The following is a 13,852-nucleotide window of genomic DNA, read 5'->3' as shown; positions in this document are numbered from 1 at the left end:
ACCGCATGATATAAACCTTTTTCGATTTTGTTTTTTCACGCATTACACAGGTGCCACGGTCATTATTTATTCTTTTGTTTTTCTGATGAAAGTGATACATGTAAGAAAGAATCTGTTGGTAATCTTTAGCTTTCTGAAATTTACTCTTTTCGCCTTTTTTTCGTTTGTAAAACTAGATACTGCTTAAACTGCAGCGAGCGTCATGCTAAGCGTTACGCAGTAAATCATTCGTTTTTGCTATCGCTAATGAAACACTCATATCCATTTAAAAACCCCTTGCTGGACTAAGTGATCTATTAAATTTAGTAATAAAAAATACACTTTATCAATCACGAATATCTACTTTCTGCCCATTCATACGATCATGTGGTGATCGCATGCACATCTACTGCAATTTTTTACTAGGACGGAGACACATTTTCAACTTGCTTACATTTTTGAATTCAGGTTTAGCAACAACGGTCTCTTTGTTGTAAACGAATCTTCTCAAAATACCAAAAATCATACCGGCAACATGATACCACACGCACAAACGGTACCAGATTTACCATGTACATCTGCTGCAGATTTAGACAAAGACCGCATACAAAAGTAGCAAAGCTTCCTCCCAAGCTTCACGTTTTGCATTCTTGCAGCAGTACGTTGCAGCAAAAACATTTCAATAATGAGGCCTTGTCTAAGAATAGTTGGAAGCACCATACCCAGAACCATGGTCCAAGAAGTCGAGCCACAAGCACAAAAGATTATCCGCAATGAAGCGCGATTGCGGAGAAAAGCGTTAAACTTAATCCGCTTCCTCCGCGCTCCGCATAATCAACCCCATTTCATCTTCTCCACACCGTAACGTCACACTCGCGCAGAATTGAAGATGACGGTAGAGTTGTGCAGTTTTCCATTTGCCATTAGGGATAGAGCAATGCTTTCCGCTACTCGTTCGCTCACTCGGGACGTCCGGTTTCGCTACGAGTGGACGATTGTTTACTCTGAAAATCAGGTCACGCCTTGTACAACACACAAAGATTGCGTCCCCTAGTCTCATCTTACGAACCCCGTACACACCATAGGTTGATTTCTATGAAAATACCCTGTCCCTGAGGACGCAACAAATTAGTTTTGCCTACCAGACCAACGTGTAACATGTAATCTGATCGACTATTGTTCCGTTGGCAAAGTTTTGCACCTGAACCTCGCAGGAAATGAGCATCCAACTTCGAAAAGAATGTTTCCAAATTTCGTACATTCTCGCATGCAATCAATGTAAAATTCTGATGTAAATGCTCTTAAAGATATAATGGTGCAAACTGATTAAAGCCTTTTGGCATGTTTTGTGCTCATCTTGCGTACAGTAAATTTAATTATCCTACCCATGGAATAGCATTCAAAATAGATTAAATCAGTGTGCGTGTGTTTGTATGTGTGTGTGTGTGTGTGTGTGTGAGTATATCGATTTGGCATTTGCATCTCTAATCAATTACTTAAACACTTGAAATATGCAAATGGCACAAGCAACAATAAATCATACCTATGTTTGCTCTTTTTTTAATTACCACTAACCGGCCAGCAACACAACCAAACCAACGAGCATTCCAGAGTGGATTACTTCATTCCCTTGTGGAATCTTTCATGGTGCATGCGTGGATAACCACGTACAGGCTCATGAGATTGTTGCTTTAAAATCATTTCGTAATGATGAACAACGGCAACAATGGCAGGAAGATTCCATTTTCACTCTTTGCAACTTCTCGACGTTACAGCCGGATGAAAAACAATAACAGGCATCTAAATAGCTTCATTAGATACAGTCCCTTCATCGAGAATAGGTTTGTTAGTTTAAAAGGCCCTGGCAGGTGATCTCGTGCTGTATCATTCTCTTTTGTTACTGTTGTTTTTGTTATGCAGAACGTTGCACCATGATTTCATTATGGCGTTGTTGTTGGATGAGGCTGCAGGGAAGAGATTCCTTCCCGAGAGTGCCTGAGCGTACGGTGCAATGTGTTAAACTGATAATAAAATCATATAATTACTTACAACTAACCATGTCATGGACGTTTCGTGCGAGCACGTACGTGCATACCGGATGACGGTTGCATAATATCTTCTGAGACGCCAGTCGGGGCTGATCAATTCCCCAGCAGCCTATTTCCGGCTACCGATTATGAATCCCGACCGTACCGGAAAGCCCAACCGGAACGTGATCTTGGGTTGGATTTTATTGCGGTGATATTATAATACCGATGCATACCACCGTGCCGCCAGCAGTTCCATGTGCCTGTCGGAAAAGAAGTGGTGCGGATCGATCTTATGCACTTAGGCACTATGTCGGTGCAGGAAGGAAGCGAGCAAACCGATTCGTACGGCAAGAAATACATAATTTCCGCACGACAATCGACTGCGACTGCCTGGTATCAGTTACTGACTTCCAGAGCCTTCGATAACTGCCATAGCAAGACCTAGAATATGCATTGTCGACTCTTGTTTCTTACATCCTTGCACTCCCATGAGGGAAACGTTTGAGACTATCGGAACGACCGGCAAACCGGGCCCAAAACTCTGTCGAACGCCATTTGAACGCTGTTTAAATTCGATCCATTCTTCCCAGCCCAACATACCCACAAACCCCTGCCGGACACATTCGTGTGGATGGTCCTTTGAGGCAGATGGTTTCATTTAATTTGAATTGTTCACATTCTAGCTATTTTAATCTTTTAACACAACCCTTGCGTGATCTGGGACTTGAAAGAACATGTCCGATGGTCCGGTGGCGAAACGAAATTCTCCACCAACAAAGCCATAATCCTTACCCTTATCCAACAGACACACGCTCAGCAAGCCGGAAGCTCTAGGAAGTGTTGATTATTCCGTTACACTTGGCAGCTAAATTCGATCGGTAAGATACGTACGTTGAGTAAAGTTTAGGCTCGTCTTACATCCTTTCAATTTTAACAGCAAACAGTTGCTTCATTAAGCGCACTCCGGAGCTGCAGTAAGCATGTATTGTGTCATTGATTACATCCTCCTGCAAATGTCAGGCACTCGATGTATGTGTGTATGTGGTGCCGCTCGTTTGTGCACTGTTATGTTGGACGTGCCAGAGGAGAAGAAGGGTACGACTGTGGTTCTACGTGTCTTAACCTTTCGTTTACAGATTAAAACTCGGATCACTAGCTGGTAGAAATCGATGTTTTAGGAGATTTATTGCGAAATAGAATCTGATACCAAACGTAGGCGTTGATAGATATAATACGGCTTGTTGCAAACTGTTCACATCTATCCATTCGATATGTGATGTAATATGTGAGAAATATATTTATAATTACTACATAATGTATGCATTAAATCATGTACAAATTTAGAATGGAGATAAGAAAATACATAAGTATACTAGAAATTGAATGGAATAATGTTCACTTGAATCCATTCAGGAAAAATTATTTGTACCTTGAATGCCATTGATAACGGCCAGCTGACGAATGGTCAGAATCTTTGTTAACGCCAACGAAAACAAAAATTTTAGCGTTTGGTTTAACTTTATGGTGGCCCTGATGATCATCTGTCTCATCTTATTGTCTTGGGTATAATCCACCTCCATCCAATGAGCACGCAGAGATCACTTTGCCTTTGATCTTGCTGTAGCAAGCAGCTGCTCGCACCAAGCAAGCTGTTTCCAAGGAGATATCTGACGGTTTTCATAGTAACTGTTACAAATTAACTGATAACGCTGACAATCACTTAAATTAGTCCATTTTCCTGATGTATACGTAATTTACGTTCTAAAACAGTGTTTCATTAGCGACACCAAATCTTTTTAAAGAGCATACATTCTTCAAATGAAATATTAAACAGAAGTTAAACATTTACGTTTTCGCACAGTAGCAATAATGATGCGTAGGATGTTGAATTTCTGTACTTGTCACACGAAAGACGTTGACATTTAAAAGTTATGTTTCAAGTTACAAACAAATAAAAAACAAAAACAGCAATACTTTGATATATCTTTGCTCAGAACTGTGGGTTTTTCTTCTGTTGCAAATTCTTTCTCGCACCCGGCACCAACCGTAACTTTGAGTTTTGTTTTCTCACCAAGACCAACAGTATCGTATTACATTGAATAATCACAATTTTTCCCTTACTAACAAGCTTTTACCTCACAAATGTATCTTTCGTTTGAAGATGGATTATGTGTTATTATTTATAGCACACAAGTAATTGACACTAAATATAAAACATCAATCACTTCGTTTCGAAACACGCTGCTATCTAGCAAATATTCGGAAATGATATTTTTCCTTTTCATCGACGTATTATGTTTCGGTTACGAGGACCAGCATATCATATCGAATTACCTGGTGATAAATAGTTGTAGTCGTTTTCCCATCCTTTGCATTTTGTGCTTCTCGTAGTTTAGAATATAACATAATTGCGTTACAAAGAGCGAAAATATGTTTGACGTTTTTGTGATCTTAATTTTAAAATAACCCTTTTTCCCCCCAAAACCTAAGCTAGCCTGAGGATTTGTTTTTTTTTTTTGTTTTGTTCAAATCTTCAATCTTTTATGAAATTGGATCCTCTCCTAACTAAACAAGCTGCCGTGGGATTTTTTGGACCTTTCTTTCTCTCTCTCTCTCTCTTTCTCTTTCATTTTGTCTTTTCAGCGATATTTCGTGACATTTTTCTTGACGCTAATGTTAATCTTTTAAAATTGAACTACAGTCCCCAATATTTTACCGACAGAACAGGAGTATATAGAGTTCATTATAGAACATTCGATTATATTTTTTTGTTGAAAATATGTCCGATACAGTGTATCAAAGTCTTAAAAAAACGAACGAAACATTCCTTCTTGCAACTATTTTACTGAAACATAAAACATTAACCATTTTAACTTGCTTCGCAATGTAACGGCACGTTTCACGATTTTTCCCGTGAGACTCAAAATATTCTCGATTCAGCTCTAAAAAGAATACTGTCTTCCGCGAAAGGACTTTTCTGTCCTGTGGCGTTCTCAAAGAAACAAAAAAACCCGTATGAACGAAGGCGGAAAACAGAATTAAAGTTTAAATTCTGCCCAGGAGACAAAAATCACCCGAAATTTTGCTACGGCAGCGCAAACTTCCACCCAGAATGTGCTTTCAGCTGCTGATCGTGTTCTTCCGCTACGGGCGGTACTTTTTTCTTGCTGCTTTTCCTTTTGCAAGGGCGTATTTTGTCAAGTCCATTCGCTTTAGCATCCAGTGGCTGGTGCAAACCTTTGAACTAACCGATCGTTTCACATATTATCGTGCACGTTAACAACATATTCACTAGCTAGCGACGAATACAGATACTAGCCAACCCCGTGTGTCATTCTCCTGGGGGTGTAAAAAGATTCCGGTGTTTCTTTTTTCGCCCGTCGCTGCTCCAAATAGCGCTCAGTTTGGTTGTCTGTGCGCTGCAGCTTCCGGAAGATGTTGCAGCATAAAACCATTCTGCTAGATTGCTATCTAGCGTGAGTCGCTTCCTCCATGTGGCGAGTGCATACCACGCGGTGCCTGGAAGCCATCGTGATATGAAGGAATCGGAACCAACCATACTGGAAACCGTACCGTGCTGAAATGATGCAAAAGTGTCGCGAATCCTCCATGTGGCACCGGTCGGCCCTTTACAACTTTTGCTTAATGATATGTTCGTGTTAAAGGTGAAAATGGAACATGTGTTTTAAGCTCCTAATGATCTGTTAAACACGAGTAAGATAAGCACAATCGATCAATGTCAGTGATGTGTTTTACCACTGTATATGAAGCTTACGTAAAAAAACTGTAGATGGAAAGGAAACTAGTGCGTGTATGGAATGCTACACTTGCAACAGTGCGATGATATGCGATAGTGATAAAGTTACGTTTGCCAACATCGCGGTACCGAATTCCGATGGGTTTGCAGCCTCGTTGCATTTTCTGCACTGTCCTCTTTCCTATAAAACAAAAAAACAATTTCATACGATTGCATCGACGCTAAGCTGTTGAAATGGATCAACCAGCATTGGTGAGAGCAAGAAACCTTTGCCATCTATTGAAACGACTTGCATTTGGAAATCGAAACACGAGCTAAGCCGTCGTGAGAAACGAAGCGCATTAAATGCAACGTGAGTCACATTTAGTCACGATGGCAATGTCGTTTTTTTCGCTCTTCCTTGTTACCCATTCGTTTTAATATGCTGCTTCTTTCCGCTCTCGCCACAAGCTGAAGCTGCACAGACCCCACTGTGGCAAGTCACTAGTCGAGCGGATTCGTCCATCCAATAACCGAAAACCGCAGTAATTCCATATTTGCCGTGGGAATTCTGCGAGAGCTATTCGCTAAATGGGTTTTTGTAGTCTACAGCCGTTGGGAAGGACAAAAAATCTGCAACGTCAACGACAGAAAATATCTCGCTCTTCTACGGTCCGTCTCCTAGCGAACACACCCGTCCACGTACGGTTTTGGCTTTAGCTGATGTGGATGTGGTGGAACAGCTTAGTTTGAAGTTAAATGTGCCGTTCGATCGATGTTTGCTCGAACGAGCAGAAAGAATAGGTATTCGCCTTACATAACTGCGAATAGAATCTTATCGGAATCTTCTTTCGATTTCGTAGTTTTGTGTCGTAGTTAAGGCCCGAGAATAGTGCTGCTCTACCGATGCAATGGAGAAACCATTTACACTAACAAAACATTGCCACAACCACCACCAGCAGCAGCAGCATTGACTGCTGGCTCATGAGGTACCATTATCGTCTTATCGCGAGAAGGACAGCCCATGCAAGATTTTTTTGCCTCTGCTAGAATTGTCTAACTTACCACGTCTTAACATTCGCTTGACCACGAAGGTGCTACGGTACGGTGGGATGAAAGTAAAGACGATGGAGATTTTAATGGTCACAGGTTTTATTGAGGATTTCGTAGAAATCGTGCTTGCCGCTACTCGATAGCTCAATAATGCCTAATTTGTATCCGACGTACGCGATAAAGCTAACTATTTATATTCTGTTCTAGTAACTTTTAGTGTCCATTTAGTACCAAAAAGGGGCATTTGCGTTGGTATTTAATCTGTAATGTTTTCGTTTTTCTGTGTCGGTGTTGTATATCATGATCATTTTACAACGACGCCTTTTGGCTTAAAAACGACACCTTTTGCTAGATCAGTGTATTAATGGTACTATAGTAAGGAAAATGATGCCCACCAATCGATAATGGATGCTTATCTCATGAAGGGAATAATAGCAAAACTTTAAGTAAAATTTTCGCATGATATTGTAGACAATCAAAAGGCACAAAGTTTAATCCAGCAGTCTAATTAAAAATAAGTAAAAGACAAAAATATTGTTTTCTAATTATGTTTCTGTAACCAAACACTGCGCTAATTAGGAAATAATCCACATGTTGAACATCGTGTCAATTATAATAAGCGCCAACGATAAGTTTTTCTGAACTTCCGGTGCTATGTGTCTATGATTGCCCTTCGTTTCGACGATCCATTCCATCCCATTTGATTTGACACATTAAGAATCGTGGACGTGTTTGAAAAAGTTACATTATATCCACATTTAAACTCACATCAAAACTCGCTTTCGCAACTTTGCCGCACTTGCACTAGTTGCCCACTAGTTGCACTGGCGCGTGCATGTTGGTTGCTCGAATGCTGTGTCATCTCCCATTCAGTAACGACAGGGTACAATAGTGCTTTTTCTTTGCCATTGTCAGGGAAACTGTCCTTTTGCCTTTTATCGGAAACTGGCTGGCTGACACTGGCCTGTACTGTATGTATATACTTTCTTCCTACGAGCTGCTGTCACACTGTCCCGGTCCTGTTCGGTGAAGCGTTCCCGGAGCGCTTGAAAGATGGTCGGTCCCCAAAGCAACATCATTATTCAGTTCATTCTAAACTCGTTACGATGCTTCAGTCGAGTCAATTTTCTCGTTTCCCATTTCCACTGTTCTTCCACTCGCCAGTGCGGGGCATGGTCAATTGGGGTTGGCCGTGGCTCGGTCCCGGTACCCTAACAGTGGGTTCAACCGCCACAATTTCCTGTACTCATTGTGTACCGACTCGATCAACATGCTTTCTGTACAAAACTCTCCATTCCCAGGACGTCTTCTCTCGATCGCACTGTGCTTTCTTTTCGCTTTCCACCCGTAAACTAGTTGCAAACTAACCTTCACCACTGGTCGATTGCCAGCAGTTTGACGTTGCTTTTCCGTTCAAACTTTCATCATTCGCTCACTTACCGAAGGTGAAAACTTACCCAGTCCAGTCCGATTTCTCTTGCATTCAGCTCAACTGGTGCTGGGTCTAGTCTCTGCGGGATTGAATTAAGATTTTACCCAAAGCTGGGACGCTGCTCAGTCAGTTTTGTTTGCCAAAGAGATACAAACTTTGTGGACTTCTTTTCACTCTTTATTTTGAAAAACCCCAAGTTGCATCAAACCAGACACAGTACTTTTCCAACACTATCATCATCTGTATAAAAACGACATGCTTCATCGTAGTTGCAGTCCGTTATATGGCTTATGCGGAAGTTTCTGTCCCATTGTGGTGCATGCAAAACTATCATCCACATTGAACCCGTTTTTCACAAAACCCGTGTCCATATTGAAAAGCTCAGTTCACAACTCAAAAAAAGGGTTTTGCTGATTCAGTTCTACCATATCGGTATGATGCTTTTGCGTTCATGTGAAATTTTTAATGTTTGCCGGTCGGCTATGAGCTAAAACAGGTTAGAACTTACTGCCTGGGTATTGAACGATAAAATTACGCGAATATTTCTTTAGCCAAATTTTTCTACTAACGAAAAGCAGTATTATTTACAAGCGACACAATTCAAGTAATGGGATTGTAAGTTCGACTAAGAGCTTTTGTTCTTTGCTGTGGTATTAAACCCGAAACCCTTTTGAATATTTACCTTTTAGCTGGAAAGCACTTTAATTAAAGGGATACCATCATCCAGCGATCCTTTTTCCCAAGGAATGGTACAATGGAAAGAGAATCTGCTTATCTATAGTAAAGTTTTGAAGAAATCGAAACCTTATCCCGCAGTCTTTCACCGTACGGTTTGGGTACGGCTCTCTCATACTTTTAATGGCTTTATTATTTCAAGCAATGTGATTTCTAAACAATGTGTTACTACAAATTACAACCGTCACCTGTACAACATTTTGCTGGGTAATCGTTTACATGGGTAAACGTCTCTGATTTTCCTGTTAATTAAACATGAATTTGTTTTACCCAATTTATTCCATCCTGTTGCTTTCTTAACTATCCAATTATTGCTCAAATATATATTGTAGATGTCTTAATTTAAAACTTCCGTTTCATTGTATTTGCTTGAAGAAAAGTTTCTGTATTCCTTTTTCTAAAATATGACTTCCTACATCTTTCCATTCTTCGTCGCTCTTGTTGATGACGAACAATACTGTATGCTTCTAAACATATAGTGCCTGGAGATCCCCAAGACGTCAAAGCAAGTCCGGTCAATTCAACCACTATCTACGTGACGTGGAAACCTCCGAAAGAGAAAAACCGAAACGGCATCATCCGTGGCTATCACATACATGTACAAGAAATGAAAGATGAGGTAAGCACGTGCCCAAAATTGGGTTATAAATAATTAATCACTTTAATGTCAAACATTAAAAAAAAACTCCGTTTATCTCCGTGCTATTAGGGTAAGGGACTTTTGAATGAACCTATGAAGTTTGACGTTGTAGATGGATTAGAGTATAATGTGACGGGACTCCAACCGGACACCAAATACTCGGTTCAAGTTGCTGCTCTTACACGCAAGGGTGACGGTGATCGCAGTGCCCCAATATCGGTTAAAACACCGGGTGGTGTCCCAATCAGGCCGACTGTTACGCTGAAGATTCTTGAGCGCGATCCGACTGTTTCGATCGAGCTTGAGTGGGAGCGCCCGCGACAGACCTATGGAGAATTGCGAGGATATCGTGTTCGCTGGGGCGTTCGTGAGCAGGCCCTCAACGAAGAGATTCTGCAGGGAACGCAACTGAATGTGAAACGAATCAACGATCTGGAGCGAGGAGTGGAGTATGAGTTCCGTGTTGCTGGAATGAATCACATCGGTATCGGTCAGGAAGCGGTAAAACATCTGCAAACCCCCGAAGGTTCTCCGACTGGTCCACCAACAAACATTGCCGTCCGATTCCAGACACCAGACGTGGTGTGTATTACCTGGGAACCTCCGACCAGAGAACATCGAAATGGACAAATCACACGTTATGACGTTCAGTTCCACAAGAAAATTGACCACGGTCTTGGCACCGAACGAAACACCACCGTGCGCAAGGCAGTATTCACAAATCTGGACGAAAGCACCGAATATATAGTACGAGTACGAGCGTACACCAAGCAAGGTGCCGGACCGTTCAGCGAAAAGCTCGTCATTGCCACTGAACGTGACATGGGCCGTGCTCCGCTCTCGGTACAAGCGGTTGCTACATCCGAACAGACGGTAGAAGTTTGGTGGGAACCCGTTCCATCGAGGGGGAAATTGGTTGGATACAAAATTTTCTATACCATGACCGCCGTGGAAGATTTAGACGAATGGCAAACGAAGGTGGTCGGTGTTACCGAATCAGCTGATCTAATCAATCTGGAAAAGTTTGCCCAGTACGCGGTAGCTATAGCAGCGATGTACAAAAATGGGCTCGGAAAATTGAGTGAGAAAGCGACTGTGAAGGTGAAACCTGAAGATGTTCCGTTGAATCTACGCGCGCATGATGTTAGCACTCATTCGATGACGTTGAGCTGGGCTCCACCGATCCGACTGAATCCCATCAATTACAAGATATCGTTCGATGCTGTGAAAGAATTCGTCGATTCGCAAGGCATTTCTCAGAAGCAAATCTTACCGAGGAAGGAAATAGTGCTTAAAAGCCACGTAAAGTCCCACACTATTAGCGAACTGTCACCCTTCACAACCTACTTTGTGAACGTCAGTGCCATTCCTACCGACTATACCTACAAACCACCAGCAAAGATAACTGTAACGACTCAAATGGCAGCTCCGCAACCGATGGTACAGCCAGATTTTTACGGTGTGGTCAATGGTGAAGAAATTCAGGTTATATTACCACAAGCTTCGGAAGAATATGGACCTATTTCTCACTACTACCTGATTGTGGTGCCGGAGGATAAGGCCAATCTGCACAAAATACCAGATCAGTTTCTCACTGAAGAGCTGCTTCCATCTCGCCCCAAGCTCGATCGACTTAACGCACCTTACATCGCGGCCATGTTTTTGCAACGGAACATTCCATACACGTTCCATTTGGGCTCGGGAGAAACAAATCATAACTTCACAAACAAAAAGCTCGAACGGGGAAAGCGTTATCGAATTTTCGTGCGTGCCGTAGTTGATACACCGCAGAAGCATTTATACACATCGAGTCCCTTTTCGGAATTCCTGGCACTGGACATGAAAGAAGCACCGACCGGTGAACCGCCACATCGACCCAATCCGAACGTTCCTCAAGATCCAGAAATTTTAATACGTGGTAAAAATGAGGAACCCGGCATGCTCTGGGTCGTTGGACCGATAATTGCCGCTTTGGTACTTTCTGTATGTTTCCTTGTGGTATATTTCGTGCGCCGTCGTCGACAACCCTGCAAGGCACCCGATCAGGCGGCTGTTACACGACCTCTAATGGCGGCCGATTTGGGTGCTGGACCCGCACCAACCGACCCTGTGGATATGCGTCGTATAAACTTCCAAACACCTGGCATGATAAGCCACCCACCGATACCCATCTCCGAGCTAACCAATCATGTCGAGCGACTGAAAGCTAACGATAATCTGAAATTCTCGCAGGAATATGAAAGTATTGAACCAGGCCAACAGTTCACCTGGGATCACTCGAACATGGAAGTTAACAAACCGAAAAACCGCTACGCAAACGTCACTTCGTACGATCATTCGCGAGTGATTTTGCCCCCGATCGAGGGAGTGCCTGGATCGGATTACATCAATGCGAACTACTGTGATGGGTATCGAAAGCATAACGCATACGTTGCCACGCAAGGGCCTTTGCAGGAAACGTTCAGTGATTTCTGGCGCATGTGTTGGGAGCTCAAATCTTCGACGATCGTCATGATGACGCGGTTGGAAGAACGATCGCGCATCAAATGCGATATGTACTGGCCTGCTAGGGGCACCGAGGTGTACGGTGCCATGACGGTGACAATCACAGAAACTCAGGAACTAGCCACATACTCCATCCGAACGTTCCAGATCTACCGCAACGGTAGCAACGAACGGCGCGAGATCAAGCAACTGCAGTTTACGGCCTGGCCGGATCACGGCGTACCTGACCATCCGGCACCATTCTTACAGTTCTTGCGCCGCACTAAGTCGCTCACACCTTCCGAATCGGGACCGATTATTGTGCACTGTTCCGCGGGTGTTGGCCGCACCGGTTGCTACATCGTGATCGATTCCATGCTAGAGCGCATGAAGTACGAGAAAACGATCGACATCTATGGGCACGTGACGTGTCTCAGAGCGCAACGCAACTATATGGTGCAGACCGAAGATCAGTACATTTTCATTCACGATGCGTTGCTGGAAGCTGTCATCTGTGGTAATACGGAGGTACCGGCGCGTAGCTTACACAATCACATTCAAAAGCTGATGCAAACGGAATTAGGCGAGAACATTACCGGAATGGAAATGGAATTCAAGAAATTGTCCAACGTTAAAGCTGATTCGACACGGTTTGTCACGGCTAACCTTCCTTGCAATAAGCACAAAAACCGTCTAGTTCACATTCTACCGTACGAATCTTCACGCGTCTGTTTGACACCGATACGTGGAGTCGAAGGAAGCGACTACATTAACGCAAGTTTGGTCGATGGGTAAGTACAAGATCGCTGTAAATCTGATGGAACAAATCTTCTTCATGGGCGGATAGTTACATTAATATATTTGCGTCTGCTATTTATTTCATCGTACACAGCTACCGATATAGAAACGCCTACATTGCCGCCCAAGGACCTCTTCAAGAGACGGCAGAAGACTTTTGGCGAATGCTCTGGGAACACAACTCAACCATTGTGGTCATGCTAACAAAATTAAAGGAAATGGGACGAGTAAGTTAGAAAAATAGCTAAATTTTATTTCGTACTGTTGCAAAGCTTCATCCATTACATGTTCAAAATCTGCAATGGCCATACGATAATCGATGATCCCGTCTGTGTGTTTCCTTTAGGAAAAATGCTTCCAATACTGGCCTCACGAGCGTTCGGTGCGCTACCAGTGCTACGTGGTGGATCCGATCGCCGAATACAACATGCCGCAGTACAAACTGAGGGAATTCAAGGTCACGGATGCTCGGGACGGTTCCTCACGTACGGTACGTCAGTTCCAGTTCATAGACTGGCCGGAACAGGGTGTGCCAAAGTCGGGTGAAGGCTTTATCGACTTCATCGGCCAGGTGCACAAAACAAAAGAACAGTTCGGCCAGGACGGACCAATTACGGTGCATTGCAGTGCGGGCGTTGGCCGTACCGGCGTCTTTATCACACTCAGCATCGTACTCGAGCGGATGCAGTACGAAGGTGTGCTGGACGTATTTCAAACGGTGCGAATACTTCGCTCCCAGCGGCCAGCCATGGTTCAGACTGAGGTAAGTTAACTGGAAAATCATTTGAAGTTATCTAATGTCCCATCGTTAGCCCATTTCTGAAACCATTTGCTTTGTGTGCGCTATTAAATAAGGTAATGACAACTGTTACTTTCCCATCCGTCTTCTCCCACAGGATCAATATCAGTTTTGCTATCGTGCTGCGCTGGAGTATCTAGGTTCGTTTGATCATTATGCGACCTAA

General features: G+C 43.0%; 1 protein-coding gene across 1 annotated transcript in view; it reads left to right on the top strand.

The window, feature by feature from the left end:
• The window catches only part of LOC128714697 (tyrosine-protein phosphatase Lar), a 113,092-nt gene extending 99,240 nt beyond the window's left edge, over positions 1-13,852 (top strand). Inside the window, exons 15-19 of the mRNA XM_053809572.1 lie at positions 9,445-9,584; positions 9,675-12,880; positions 12,982-13,114; positions 13,234-13,650; positions 13,784-13,852. Coding sequence (XP_053665547.1) covers positions 9,445-9,584; positions 9,675-12,880; positions 12,982-13,114; positions 13,234-13,650; positions 13,784-13,852 — 3,965 coding nt within the window. The remainder of the gene's footprint in view (positions 1-9,444; positions 9,585-9,674; positions 12,881-12,981; positions 13,115-13,233; positions 13,651-13,783) is intronic.

This window comes from Anopheles marshallii, chromosome 3, assembly GCF_943734725.1.
Source record: "Anopheles marshallii chromosome 3, idAnoMarsDA_429_01, whole genome shotgun sequence".
Classification (NCBI taxonomy): domain Eukaryota; kingdom Metazoa; phylum Arthropoda; class Insecta; order Diptera; family Culicidae; genus Anopheles; species Anopheles marshallii.
Note: the sequence above shows the minus strand (reverse complement) of the source record. Positions and strands in the feature narration are given on the sequence as shown.